Source organism: Mauremys mutica, chromosome 6, assembly GCF_020497125.1.
Source record: "Mauremys mutica isolate MM-2020 ecotype Southern chromosome 6, ASM2049712v1, whole genome shotgun sequence".
Classification (NCBI taxonomy): domain Eukaryota; kingdom Metazoa; phylum Chordata; order Testudines; family Geoemydidae; genus Mauremys; species Mauremys mutica.
In genome coordinates this window covers 56,641,671-56,657,241 of record NC_059077.1, presented here as the reverse complement: position 1 = coordinate 56,657,241, position 15,571 = coordinate 56,641,671, and the positions used below count along the sequence as shown (strand labels likewise).

The window sequence follows — 15,571 nt, the reverse complement described above, 5'->3', positions numbered from 1 at the left end:
ACTTCAGCGTGGTATTTCACAATTAATGACTGCAATATTACATTAGTAAATTCAACCTGTATTTTGAATGCAGCAGAGCATAGCACTGTATTTACTGTATGCACACTGCTTATCTGTGTACTCTAATGGCTTGATTCATTAAAATGTTATATATCTTACAACTCTTACACTGGCAGACTATACAATATTGCAAAAATGACAAACAAAAAAATGAGGCTACTCATTATGTTATTTGCAAAATAGACTTGCCAGAGAATTTACCCACAATCATTTGTTTGTTTCTGATAAAGTTACAAGGTAAAGTATTTTACCTGCTATTTGCAACAGTACAGCTGAATTTTCTCATAGTGCAAGCAGTATATTATATCTGCTTGAAACAGAAGACTTTTGGCAGCATTTTATAAAACAATGCTTCTTGTTAATATTCTACGGATTCTGAGATGTTGTTAATATGAATATGCAATACATAATTAAGTTCTGTAGGTTAAAACTGGACAAAACAGTACCAAGGATAACAAAAACAAGATTATGACATATATATTTTCATGTCAGCTGATAAATTTTATGATTCTGAGAAAAGGAAGGAGCGAGAGCAGCAGAATAAGGACATTGACTTGCATCCAACAAAGTGCGTATTCACCCACGAAAGCTCATGCTCCAAAACATCTGTTAGTCTATAAGGTGCCACAGGATTCTTTGCTGCTTTTACAGAATAAGGACAGTAGACTAAAAAAAAAAGCAGACTTTAACAGACTCAGAGAACTGGTAGGTGAGGTCCCATGGGAAATAAAACTTAGGGAAAAAGGAGTTCAGGGGACCAAGCAGTATCTCAGGAGACAATATTAAAAGCAAAGCTGCCACCTATCCTGATGCAAAGGAAAGATAGGAAGAATAGTAAGAAGTCATTATGGCTCCATCCGGAGATCTTTAATGTCCTGAAAATCAAAAAGGAATCCTACAAAAAGTGGAACCATGGATGAATTGCTAAGGAGGAGTACAAAAGTATAGTACATTCTCGTAGGGACTAACATCAGAAAGGTTAAGGCACAAAATGAGTTACAGTTAGCAAGGAATATAAAAGGCAATATGAAGAAAAACAGAAAGACATAGGAAAGTGGAGGTCCTCTGCTTAGCAGGGAATGAAAGCTAGTAACCAATGACATCAAGGTGTTTGATGCCTATTTTGCTTCATTCTTCACTAAGAAGGTTGATGGTGACCAGATACTCAACACAATTAGTATTAACAAAAAGGAGGAAGGAACACAAGCCAAAATAGGGAAAGAACAGGTGAAAGAATTTAGATAAGTTAGATATACTAAGTTGACAGGGGTGATGTAATTCATCCTGGGGTACTTAAGTAACTGGCTGAACCATTCTTGGAATCATTAGCAATTATCTTTGAGAATTCATGGAGGATGGGTGAGATCCCAGAGGACTGGAGTATCTGTCTTTAAAAAGGGAAACAGAGAGGACCCAGGAAATTATAAACAAGTCAGCCTAACTTCAGTGCTTGGAAAGATACTGAAACTAATTATTAAACAATCAATTTGTAAGCACCTAGAGATATAATAGGATGATATGGAATAACTAGCATGGATTTGTCAAAATAAAGCATGTCAAACCAAACTAATTTCCTTCTTTGACAGAGTTACTAGATAACAGGGAATCAGTAGATGTGATATATCTTGATTTTAGTCAGGCTTTGATACAATCTCACATGACATTCTCATAAGCAAATAGGGAAAATACTGTAAGTTAGGTGCACAATTGGTTGAAAGACACTACTCAAAGTGTAGTTACAAATGGTTTGCTGTCAAACTGAGAGGGTATAACTAGTGGGATCTCACAGGAATCAGTCCTGGGTCTGGTACTATTCAATATTTTCATTAATGACTTGGATACTGGAGTGGAGAGTATGCTTATAAAATATGCAGATGACACTAAACTGGGAAGGGTTACAAGCACTTTGGAGGGCACAATTAGAATTCAAAATAATCTTGACAAATTGGAGAATTGGCCTGAAATCCAACAAGATGTAATTCAATAAAGATAAGTGATAATATTACACTTAAAATCAAATGCACAGCTATAAAAAGGGGAATAACTGCTAGGTGGTAGTACTTCTGGATTATAGTGGGTCACAAATTGAATATGACTGAACAATGTGATGCAGTTGTGAAAAAGGTGAATATAATTTTGGTATGTATTAACAGACATTGGTGATGCCTCAGCTGGAGGATGGTGGTCAGTTCTGGTCACCACACTTTAGGAAACATGTGGGCAAATTGGAGAGTCCAGATGAGGGCAACAAAAAGTATAAAAGGTTTAGAAAACCTGATCTCTGAGGAAAGGTTAAAAAACCTGGGCATGTTTAGTCTTAGGAAAAGAAGGCTGAGGAGGGACTTGGTAACAGTCTTCAAATGTTAAGGGCTGTTATAAAGAGGATGGGGATCAATTGTTCTCCATGTTTACTGAAGGTAAGACCAGAAGTATTGGGAGATTTAGATTAGATATTAGGAAAGACTTTCTAACTATAAGGGTAGTTCAACTCTGGAAGAGGCTTGCAAGGAAGGTTGCGTAATCCCTATTACTGAAGGTTTTTAAGAACAGGTGGGGCAAACACCTCTCAGGGATGGTCTAGGTTTACTTGGTCCTGCCTCAGCACAGGGGTCTGGACTTGATGACCTCTCAAGGTCCCTTCCACCCATACATATCTATGGTTATCCCCATTGTTCAGGTCCCTGTGTACCACTTCAGTGGTGAAAAGAGCCTAGAACCTGTCCATATGTGGCCAGCTGAGAATTCCCCCAGCGTGGGAGAGTTTTTAACATGCATTCAGGTTCTATGTTCAGGCATGAAGGATGCACTAGAGCAAGGGTGGTCAAACTTACTGACCCTGCGAGCCGCATATGACAATCTTCAGAAGTTTGAGAGCCGGGGTGCACCTGCCTATGCTCGGGCCTTCAGCCCTGAGAAAGGTGCCTGATGGGGCTTGAGGCTTCAGCCCCATTCCTGCTGAAGCCCTGAGTCCCGGCAGGTGCACCCCGTGGGGCTGAAGCCACAAGACTCCCCTCCCTGCTGGGCAGAAGCCCCTACCCCACCACCCCAATGCAAGGCAGAGGTCCTGAGCTCCCCCTCCACCCCCGGTCTGGTAGGTGGAGAATGTGGTGGGGGAGGGCCACGAGTTGCACTTTAACAGTAAAAGAGCCATATGTAGTTCACAAGCCACAGTTTGGCCACCCCTGCATTCAGGTCAGAGGAGGCATGGCCAGGGCATTGCTGCACTCTGGTTTTTCTCAGAGAGTGTACAGTCCTTAGTTCGAGTTAGTATAGATTAGTACAGCCTCTAATTTTTCTAACTTATGCCAGGGCCTGAGTCAAAGCCAAACTGATCAGAGGATTAGGCAGACAACTTGTTCCTTGACCCTTGCTCCCACTCTGCTGCTTCAAACAGCTCTCAGATACAGCAGAAGATCTGGCCTAGGAATATTAAAATTGCTTTAGAAATATTAATTTATCATTGTCACAGTATTTTCATTAAATGTACTGTTAAATTACTTTGATTAAACTTTTTGTATTAGAATGAAAAGCTCCAAGTTAACAATTTATGACCATTTTTGAGGCAATAGTCATTTGGTTTGGAAAGCTACTCTGTGTTTTTATATATTGCTAATGGGTAGTATTTAAAAGATATAAAACAATACTTTGAGTGCTCATTTCTATCTTAGCCAAAAAAGTTTAATGCTACTTCAACTGGAAACATCTGGTGATCCTTTTGTTCTTGAAAAGGAACTATTCCATGTGGCAAAAACATGTTATTTGATAATCCTATGTTCCTGTAATTAACCTCCCCAGAACCTCATAGATGGGTATCTGTGTTCCATATTACGTTTTTGAATCAGGAGTGGGTTTTCTTTAGCTAGCTGCTGAAACTCTGTAGTTCCTTTAATATGCTGTATAAACTACAATAGTAGTGAAATAAAGGTAGTCATTAAGAAAGGTTCAAGTTTCATTGTTTATTTGTGAATTAAATGGCATGTTAAATCCTATTCATAATATATTATTTCTTTAAAAAATTAATTATGTAAAATTTTTCAAAGTAGTAGCAAATTGAAAATTATGCATCAGATATTTTAGGGTCTGAGGCAGGTACTCTGCCCTCCACCTGAGCAGAGCTCAGCTGCAGTGGAGAGGGGAGAGGGAATGTGAGTGCTTCCTGATTGTCAGCCACCCAGCCCCAACTTAAAGTTGTGGAGGAGCAGCTCTAATTTACATTACTGGCGTAATGTCATTCAGTGACCTTGAGCCAGTGAACGAGCTCCACTTTGTCATGCCCCTGATAATATCTCCTCACTTTCCTTACACCAGGAGTTGGGAGGCTGCTGGCACAGGAAGCAGTTTTACACTAGCTATTGCAGCCTGTATTCCAGCCATTTTGCATTGTATAAGCAGTACTTCAGAGGCCTTAGCAGACTGGAGAATCTAGGATGACCAGACAGCAAGTGTGAAAAATCGGGACAGGAGGTGGGGGGTAATAGGAGCCTATATAAGAAAAAGACCCAAAAATCGGGACTGTCCCTATAAAATCGGGACAACTGGTCACCCTAGGAGAATCTGATCCTCAAACTTTTAAACTAGAATAACTTCTTAAATTCTCTGATATTTATGTGGATGGAAAGTTTTGCAAAATTACTTAGCTGATCTGAGTGGGCTTCTTCTAAATTTCAAGTAGTAAATACAAGACAAGAAATATTAAACCCTCAAAATATTCTCTTTTTTAAGCAAGATTCAGATAATTTAGTCAAACAAATGTGACTCTATAAAATCTTTCTTCAATGAATCTCACCATAACTTGTACGAAATAGGCCAAACTAAATGTAAAATGCACAAAAAATCTGCTTTTAAGTCAAGTCACCAGAGACAAATTTAATCTAAAATCTATATTAAGGAATTTATTTCAGTTGAATGTCAGAGTCAAAAACCAAAACAAAAATTAGTAGTAATAATACTACATTGGAGGCAACATTTTCAAAGTTGGATGCCTCAGGATAGGCACATAACATCTATGTAGGATCCTGAATAAATTATTTGATTTTCAGAGTTCTGAATGCCCATGGCTGTTATTAAGTTCAATACCATTGAAAGTCAAGCCATTTATTTAGGCACATAACTATGGGGTTTAGATATCCAACTTCAGGCATGTATGATGGAAAATTTTGCCGTGGGATTCTATAGCAGCCTTCCAGCCAGGGGCGGCTCTAGGAATTCTGCCGCCCCAAGCACGGCAGGCAGGCTGCCTTCCGCGGCTTGCCTGCGGATGGTCCGCTGGTCCCATGGCTTCGGCGGACCCTCTGCAGGCACGCCTGCGGGTGGTCCGCCAAAGCTGCGGGACCAGCGGACCCTCTGCAGGCATGCCACCGAAGGCAGCCTGCCTGCCTCCCTCGCGGCGCCGGCAGAATGCCCCCCGCGGCTTGCCGCCCCAAGCACGCACTTGGCGTGCTGGGGCCTGGAGCCGCCCCTGCTTCCAGCCAATGATCTCAAAACACTTTACAAATGACAATGAATAAAGCCTCACAACTGCCATATGAGGTAGGTAATATAACCTTTCACTCCCTTTTTATGTGGTCATACAGAAAATTATGGAAAATATGACAAAGAGGCCTGCACTTAATTAAATAACTTAACAAGTGAACATGTAAAGGCAGGATATTCTAGTAGCAGTAGAAGAATGGGAAGTAACTGCTACCTTGGATTGTCACCCTCTGTACTGAAACTCCGGTACTCAGCACCCTAGTTTATCCAAGGCCAGACAGACCCACTTAATCCTCAGACCCTGGTGGAACTGGCATAAATTCAAATTCCAAAGAGCCCAGCAGTTCTGTGGAGACTGTGGTGCCTAACTCTCTATTAGATACCAGCTCCCTCTTACATGGCGGCAGCATTGGTTTGCTTGTCCCAAAAAGTTGCCTGAAATCCTGACCAGCTTCAAAGTAAAGTTATTCTGATACCTACCATAAAGAAATAGCTTTCACTTTAAAATGTATCACTTCATCCAGTAGTGTCCCCCTGTCCCAGATCCTCTTTTTATACTATCTGTGGGTTAGCAGCATATACAGAACAATACAATGTATTTTGCATTAATGTATGTACTGTTGTTGTATCCTTGGTGGTCTCAGGATATAGAGAGACAAGGTGGGTGAGATAATATATTTTATTGGACTAACTTCTGTTGGTGAGAGAGACAAGCTTTCGAGCTCCACATTCTAGCACTTCACCTTGAGGGGTCGCATAGAATATGTGATAACTACTTATGATAAACTATTGGTTCTATCTTGTATTTAGCTGTGACACTCGAGTATCTTTCCCAGACCTGATGAAGAGCTCTATGTAGCTCGAAAGCTTGTCTCTCTCACTAACAGAAGTTGATCCAATAAAAGATGTTACCTCATCCACCTTGTCTCTCTATTTTACATTAAGGCACTTTAACAATAAAAAAGAAAAACAGAAGTTATAGTCTGAAGTAACTAATTTTAGACAGAGCCTCTTTTTGCATTTGTATATAAAAATAATCTTGAATTGAATCTTCATGCTGGAATGTTATTGAATGGTTAATTATTTGGTTTATCGGACTGTTTGGTTTTGCTTTAATCAACGGGAGTTATTTGTAGATTTCTAGACTCTCACTTGATTTCTGAATCCTTTGGAAGCTTCCTGCTATAGTCCTAAGACTGTGTGCTTTTGCCTTAAGGGTACACAGAATAATAAAAATGGGCTGCACCATGATTTGACGCATAATTTTTAACTAAAAATAACTGACCCTTTTTTCCCTTTGTCAGAGCTCAGAACTTGATTAAATTGCTTTTACAATGATTAATTTTATTCTCAATTAAAAACTAACTGTAAAACTCATTCACTTGACTAAGGAAAATTCCTTAGCTATTTATTATTATTGTATTGTATTGTGTTATTTATAGTACCATAGCTTCTAAACTTTTCTTAGAGAAAACCTTTTGTTTCAACATTTTTCTTCTATAGCAATCCCTGTTAAAACATACATAACTTCCCTTAATAAACTCCAGATCATACTGCTCTATTTTATCTTAAACAAATCTCTAGGGGGAGGGGGAAAGTGATTCATTTACAAGCCTCTGCTTTGCTAATAGAAGCAAAAACACATTCCAGTCTGTCTTTATTTGGATTCAAGTGGTTGGAATCTTATATCTTCATGATCAAATTGCAGAACCAGAGCTGAAAGACAGAAAATATCCCTTCCCTTGCATGGAGATGAATGCAGCTTTTGATACCTAATAGGCTGACACTTCATTGTGTCATTGAGAGTCAGTCAATCAATAATAGAATCTGCCCAAGTCCAAGGAACTTTGTGGCTGTTTTAAAATTTTGATAAACATTTCTTATCCTGTTACCAGTCTGAGCTTGTATGTGAAAAGGTAGGAGTAAAGCTTTGTTCTCAGTTTCTGCTAGTTAAAGGAGCAGTGGATAAAAGTTTCAAAATTGTCCATGTGATTTAGGAGCCTAATTGCTTTATTCCAAAGTGATTTAGGTACTTGGGAACCAAAGTCTCATTGGGCCATAGGCTCCTAAGTGCCTACATCATTTTTTAAAAAGGGGACTTAAGCTAATTTTTGAAAATTTTACAATATTTATAATTGATATGAATAATTAACACTGAAATCATTAGAATCCTACGGCCACCAGTTGTCCTCACTGGTATTTACTTGTGATTTTTATATCACTTATTAATGGCTTTTCAACTCGGGAAGTGATGCTTAGTATCAGGCATTTCATGTTTATTACATTAATACTTGCATAAGAGGTACTTTACAGAGAGGTTAAATGCCTTGCTGATAGGCACGTAGAAAGTTAGTAACAGAGGTAGGAATGTACTGCCCATATATTCTGATCACCAGTCCTATGGTTTTAACTTGTAGAGAATTTGCTCTCCCGTAACTCCCAGGCCCCAAAATAATGAGTATTACCAGAAAATGATCAAGAGGTGCTCTGTCTGCATTGTATATTAGCTTGTAATTGCAAAATAACATAGAATAAGTATGGTGTAAAAATTCAGGTAGGTCATTATGGAATTAGGCCATATTCTGTATTGTTAGAACATGTAGATGTGTATAGCAACAGTGTGATAAATATTAGAGAGTGCGATGAAGCTTCTGTTTTATTATTGTTCTTATTCTCTTTATTGGATTAAGTCTTAACTTCATACAAAGACTTTTTAGTGAACAAATATTTGACACAAAGTTATCAAAAGTTTGAATCTGATCAGCATCTGGCCTACTGGGTGACCTTGGGCCAGTCAAGTCATTCTTTGCTTCTGTTTCCCCATCTGTAAAATGGGGATATTGATACTGACCTCCTTTGTTAAAGAACTTTGATATCTACTGATGAAAAGTGTATATAAGAACTAAATATTATTATTGTTGTTCTGTATTAAATTTGAGTGAAGGCTGTTAAGCTGAAATGCCATTATTGTGCTTAGACTTCCTGTAACTGCACAATTTTTTGTTTATATTCAAAGAAAGCAGATTTTGCGGTCTTTAAATCACATTCTCAGGGTTGTTTTGTGTGTTGATTTTTTTTTAAAAAGAAGAATCAATGAATTTTTGTGACCCTAGCACAAATATATTTGTGGTTTCTTTTAACAAAACGTTTTAACAACTAGGAATATGTTGCCTGTAGACAAAACTGTCAGTTTGCAAAAGATTATCATAAATAATATACTTCTCTGTGTAGGATAATGGCTCTCCTGAAGAACATGCAATTTATGTGTGGGACCACTTTATTGCTGAGTCAGCAGCTGAAAACGTATTTTTTTGTCGCTCACAGTTATGGTGGACTTGCATTCGTAGAGCTGGTAAGTGTTAATTTTTCCATTGCCCTATTTGCTGAAGGCTTTCACATATTTGCAGAAGTTAAATTTAATGTTCTCTTTCCAAAGAGGGTGGATAATTTAGAACTCTAAATAGCTTTTCACATGGTATGTTTGGGTTTAAAAAAATTTTTTTCCTCTGTTGATTATTTACCAAATTAGAAGACAGTCACGTAGGGCTTCATGCTTATAGAAGCCAGGGAAGCCAAAACATATGGAACCTGACTGGTGGTATGTATGCAAAAAAAAAGGGAGAATACAGCTTCTGTTGTGCTCTGTGAGTTCTAGGTTGGGTCTGAATACAAATAAGCACAATGTGTAATGCTCACTGAGTCAGTGTTATTTTATATGATTTCCCCCAATGCAGTTTGGAACTCAAGTGAGGGAACTTGGAGGCACCTGTTGACAGGGAAACTCATAGAGGACCTGATCCAAAGCCCATTAAAGTCACAGGAAAGACTTCTGTTGATTTCATTGGGCTCTGGATCAGTTGCAGTGTGAAGGAATTACAGGAAAGTGTGTGGACGCAGATTTTGCCACTTCCATGGAAGGCAAACTTGCATATCACTTTCTATGAAAGCGTTAGAAGGAAACTGCCTGTTTAAATTCACAGAATTAAGAATGGCTCAATGGGACAACTCTGTGCATAAAATTAAGCATATGCATTAGTGTTAGCAGGTTCAGGGCCAAAATGTTCAAGCAATTTTGCACCTTGATTCAAAGTCATGGGAGGACATCACAATTGAACTACTGATACCATTGGGTTGCTGTGTTTATGTAGTTAAAGTTTTTTGACTATTTTGCTACTCTGGGAGAAAATAGATGCGTGAGCACCTCTGGTCAATGAGAAAACAAGAGAAGAAATGCTTATGTGATTCAAAGATTTTAACAGTTCTTGTTGATTTTTTTTGTTATGGAAATTAAGGCTATTTCAGTTCTCTCATTGCTTCCCCAAGCTTTATTTAAACAGTGTGCACATGTTGAAACCTGAGAATGATGTAGCTGATCTAATCCCACAAATGTTTTACAGTCCTGTCAGTAAATTGTACAAATTTACTTTTATTTCTCAAAACAAAAAATATCAAGATACCAAGTTTTGTAGTTGTAAATTATTCTGTATGTAACACACCTTAACTGTTCATTTTGATCTATAGTTGCTGCTGCATAAACTGATTGTATAACATGTGAGCTCTTTTCAATAACATCATATGATTTGGATTCCTTATATACTGTAATAGTATGAAATATCCTTTGCTTTTGTAAACTGTGAAGTTTCAAATACTCAGATTGTTGGATTATCCTGATGTGCTTAAATTTTGAAACTGAAATATTTGTAGAATTCAGTAGGTTTTGTCAAGTAATATTATTTGGGTCACTGGATGCATACAAATATATTGTATGCACATTTTTGAATAAGCATTTCTTAGTATAAGAAGTCAGGAAATACAAAGTGTGTTTGAAAACTTTGTTAATTTTTAATAAACAAAGCACTTACTTGAAGGTATTTTGGAATTTTAGTGAGTAAAATTCTTTCTATCACATTTCAGTCAATGGCTTGAGATGGCATGGGTAACAGATGACCAATGTGTCATTCCTATTTTGCCTGTTTCTCTCTTCACACTGGTGGATATTTCTCCACTTTTGTTCTAGTTTAATATGAAGCACACAGATGTTTCAGAACAAGACTTGACTTCTGACCTTCGGGCTTCTAGGGTCAGGGTGCTCAGGGCCTGTGAAATTATCACAAGCTGAGCTAAAGTTTTTCTCCATCACAGGAAGTAACCAGTAAGCAAGAAGTTAAAAAGGAGCTTTGTCATAGAGACAAGATGGTTTCAGTAAGGGTCAGCTTCTGTAGTCCGCTATCTCCACAGGAGGTGCATGCATGGGAGGAAGAATATAATATATAACTACTGGCACATCACATATCTGTCATGGAAAACTAGACCTGAGAAGTATATTTAATGTAATAGTCCTTATTTTAAAAAAATTATTGTGATTAACACCTGTTTTCGCATTCACTGTTAAAAATAAGTTTGTCTTATTTGTTTGTTTATTTATTTATTTATTGGTTTTCTTGACAGTAGAAGTTTAGATTGGGGGTTGTCTCTAATTATAATAGAAACAAATATTGAACTACAATAATAAAGGTTTTATTTTTACCATAATAAGTGGTCAAATTTGCTTAGTATTTTTATTCTATCCTGCCCTAGAAAATATTTTAGCTTAGAAAGTTTCAGCTTGTTTTTAAAAGATGTTTTTAGTAACTAGAAAAATGATGCTTCTAACCTCTTTGCTCTATCCATCCCCAAAATGCTATTCTGTAATCCTGAAGAGTAGCAATAAAATATAGTAGCTTGTTGAAAATTAATGTCCTAGAGTAAATATTCATATTCTCTCTCTCCCTCCCTCCCTCTCTCTCTCTCTCTCTCACATGCGCGCGCACACACACACAGGGCCGGCTCTACCATTTTTGCAGACCCAAGCAAAAAAAAAAAGCCTCCCGGACTGTGCTGGCCCAAGAATGGACGGAATGCCGCCCCTTAGCATGTGCCACCCCAGGCACATGCTTCCACTGGTGCCTGGAGCTGGCCCTGCACACACACGCACACAAATACAGTAGTTATGTAGACTCCTCCTATACTTCTCATCCGTTTTCATTCCCCTTGCAAAGGGCAACGTGAAACTTCTGTTTTTCACTTGGAATGTAGGGCCTTGCCTGGGCCTTTTGCACCAGATTGTACCCACAGAAAGTAAAATAAACCACAGTCTTTGAAATAAATGCCTTTTATACCTTGTGTTGGTATGCATGCAATGTTGCTGAATGTGTTCTGATTGTTCACAATTATTTAATCACTGAAGATCTCTAGGTTTTCATTGCTTCCTTGGGGAATCCACTCTAAAAGTAGCTGTCACTGTAGAGTTAGAAGTCCAGAGACTTGACATTAAATGACAGTTAGATTGTGGCATTTAGTAACAGCCGATAGCAAAAGTAATGTAAAGCTGCTTTTTCCTGCAGGAGAAGGAGCAGGAGGCATTCAGCCTTACCAAGGCAGAATATCTTCAGGAACAAACTGGTTGCACCCCTGTAACAGGTTTAGCTGGTGCAGCCAGCCAGCTCTGTTCAGTTTACTGCCCCCATGCACACTCCTGTTGGGTGATTTACTTTGGGAGGGAAGCATTTTGGTAGCAATCTCTGTGCTCACCATAGTGCTGGGGCAACAACCAGCGCTCCTCATGAAGTCTGAACAAAAAGGGGGAGCATCATTATTCAGTTGCCATTACTCTGTAGCTGTATAAGGTCTAGCTCACAGTCTAGCTTTTAATTTTGATTTTTGACTTGGTTGCCAAAGCAAAAACTCAAGATGTGATTTTCAGGATACTTATATCACCCAGTTAAACTTCCCTAGAATTTTCAAATATTTGTCACAAGGTACATTACGATATTTTTATTGTTGTCCAAAACTTTTGCCTTTGTATGGACATGTAGGCGTTGATGTTTGAGATGTTAAGGAAAACAGGGTAAGTCTACAACATCATGCTTGAATGCACAGAAACTGTTATCCTGTTCCTGCAGCATAGGCATCCAATTCCTCTACCTTACTGGGTCACAGATTACAAGGGAAATAATTGAAAGTGGTTTAGCATGTGTGAGAAGTAACGTTTAACCAATAAGTGTAATTAGTTATATTGTTTATAGTTTGAATTACAAGTAAGAATCATAAGACTACTACTAAAATGTATCTTAACATTTACTAATTAAAACTTTGTATAATTGTAGTTTGAAATTAAATGTACAGCAAACAGATGCCTAAAAAGTAAATTATTTTTTAAATACACAGCACTAAAAATAGTTGTAGGTCATGGTCTTTTGCTAATTACTGATTCTGAAAATTCAAAACATGATTCATAAACATATCTTATCTATCTTCTGTTATCCAGCACATGGTATATTGCAGTTGGGGATTTATTTTCCAAAGCAGCTTGCTGTACTTGATGGTAAACAATGGAATTTGCGCAACTCCTATGAAATTTAATAGAAAGTGAGATTTTTAAATTGGAATCCTTTTATGTGTGGTCAGTTAAAAGAAAAAGACCTACCACTGAGTCTTTCTGCCAGTTCTTGTGGTGATACAATTTTACTTTGTTATGAGAATCTTTTTCTGTCTCCTGTTCCTGTGTGAAAGATCCACACCTGTCTGAGGCCCTGAATATGCAGTTGGATCCACATAGTTGATCCTTGTGCCTATGTGGACCCCATGGGCCACCCTTGCAGATCCAATTACAGGACTGGGGCCCAACTGCGTATGCAGGAGAAAACAAATTCAGACAGACTAGTTTTCTGGTATCACTTTTAAAACAAATACATTTCCATGCTTTTACCCTCACTGGGTGACAACTGCTCATATTTCAGAATCTCCAAAAGAATTGCCAGTCCCAGACTTTCAAAATCATTAATCAAGCCCTCACGAAATCAAGAGTTTGGCTTACAAATCAGGAGATATTTTTAAAATGATAATTTTGGGCTTCTTTTTTATTTGCCTTGTGCTTTTTGAACCTTTGTGATTCACATTGTCAAGCTTTTTACCACTATACTGAATACTAGAAACTCCCTTTTTGTTTTTAATTAAATTGATTAATTTAATTAAACTTCAGCTTTAAGGAAAACTCCAGATAGCACAAGACTTGTGAAAACTTAAGAGGTGGCAACACTATCTCAAATTTTCAGTGCTTGCTGTTGCAATTATTGTTCATCAGAGAGCACAGGGAATTAAACTTTGGTACATCAGCAAAGGAAAAGTAGATGAACTGTCTTTTATTGGATGAAAAAACACCCAACCCATTGTAGTCTTTGATTAAAGTGTTGTATGTATGTATGTATTGATATTAAGTTGTAGATAACACATAGATTTTATCTATAGACTGTTAAAATAATTTTAAAGACATAGTAAAAAGCTGTAAAGTGCTGACTAGGTCAACATATTACACGAGTAGTTGAGTTGCTAAACATACTATAGAGTGCTGTGCTTTTCATACGATAATCTTCCATTGAAAAGTGTTTAGACTCAGATTCAGGAAAAATTACTATAGTTTGATGATATTAAACTGCAGTTTACTGAAATTAAAATATGCCTAAGAATGTAGATATTTTATCTTTACATCAGCCTCCCGCTTTTGTTTTTCCTCTTCTTTCCCATTATTTATGAGTCAAGGGAAAGGAGATTTTGGATCTGTTGCTGTACTAACAAGCGTTATTAAACCCTGTGTCCTTAAAATATATAGGTCAGATTCTCAGCTGGCATAAATCAGCACAGCTCCATTGAAGTCAACCTGCTTTATTTCTTCAATTTGAAATAATTTTAAGGCCTTGATCTTGTAATATGATCCACATGAGTGGACACTGTGCCCTTGCAGAGCCCCCTTGACCTCAGTGGGACTCTGTCAGCAGATTGCAGATTGGAAGCTTTAGTGGTTGTGCTGTTAAACTGTTTCTGACTTTCTGGGGTCACCAAAACCAGCCAAGACCAGTAAGGGGTTCAGTCAGTGCCTGCCCTATAACCTAAAGTACCTTTATGTTGTGCAGCTTTAGTTCAGAGTCTAGACACCAATAGCCAGTCCACAAGCTCACCCTGGCTTTCACCAGCCTATTTCAGTTAGCACAACAGAGACTTGCTTGGGGTAAAAATAAATAATAAGTTTATTTAATATAAAAATTAATAAATTCAAATATAAGAGTAAGGGAGAGCAAACATATGTAGGTTACACAGAAAATAACCATAAAGATGTAACTTCAGCCTTTACATTTTCAGATTAGATAAATCTCTTTTCTAATACAAGTAACCTATTGCCTCTGAACAGTTTCCCAGCATACCTGCTGCCCTAGAGGGGATCCAGTGTTTCATGGACCCCAGCACCTGCCAAGTGACGGTCCCTCAGTTTCTGAATGAAGACCAGTCTGCTTGAAGCCTTTCAAAGGGCTTTTTCCTCTCAGACTATAGTGACTCGTGGTTATTCAGGATGGGGACATTCTAGCTGGGATGTCTTCATGTCTTCCCATTAACTCTAATGGCCCATCATTTGTCTTTTCCTGCACTGTATAATGCTAGGTGCTTGGAGATTGTCTCATCTGGCTGGGGAGGCAGTCCCCTTGCCTGACTGCACTACCAATTATGAGCACAAAAATTCATAAATCCCTAACCACAGTCTGTATACATAGCTCATAAAGATCATTAAGTTAGAACACTATAAGCTTTCATACACAACGTATTTTTATAGCACAATAATATTATATACAGTCAGCTGATTCAACCACTTATTCTGTGGGGTTCAAACCCCTTGTTCTCCCCTTGGGGTATGTGAACCTTGATTGTCCCACTTTGGCTAGTTTATCATTGATTTTATTGACTTTATTATTTAATGCCCATTAAATTTGCTTCTTAAATTAAACACAATCTGAACAACAAGTAATAATTGTAGATGGGATACTGTCCGTGTGTGATGCTTCCCTCCTCTGCCTAATCTGTAATGGAACCTAGGTGTAGCAGAGGGTACCCAGAATCTGTTGGTTGTTTTGGGATGGGTTTTAACATAAATCATAGAGGTGGCCAAGCACAAGAAGTACAAATTCAAGAAGCAGAAGAGGGGCACTACTGACAGGCCAGGTGACTGGCTGCT

At 38.0% G+C, this 15,571-nt stretch overlaps 1 protein-coding gene across 1 annotated transcript in view; it reads left to right on the top strand.

The window, feature by feature from the left end:
* The window catches only part of FAM172A (family with sequence similarity 172 member A), a 340,598-nt gene that overhangs the window by 197,484 nt on the left and 127,543 nt on the right, over positions 1 to 15,571 (top strand). The window contains 2 exon segments of the mRNA XM_045022184.1: positions 8,764 to 8,838; positions 8,840 to 8,884. Coding sequence (XP_044878119.1) covers positions 8,764 to 8,838; positions 8,840 to 8,884 — 120 coding nt within the window.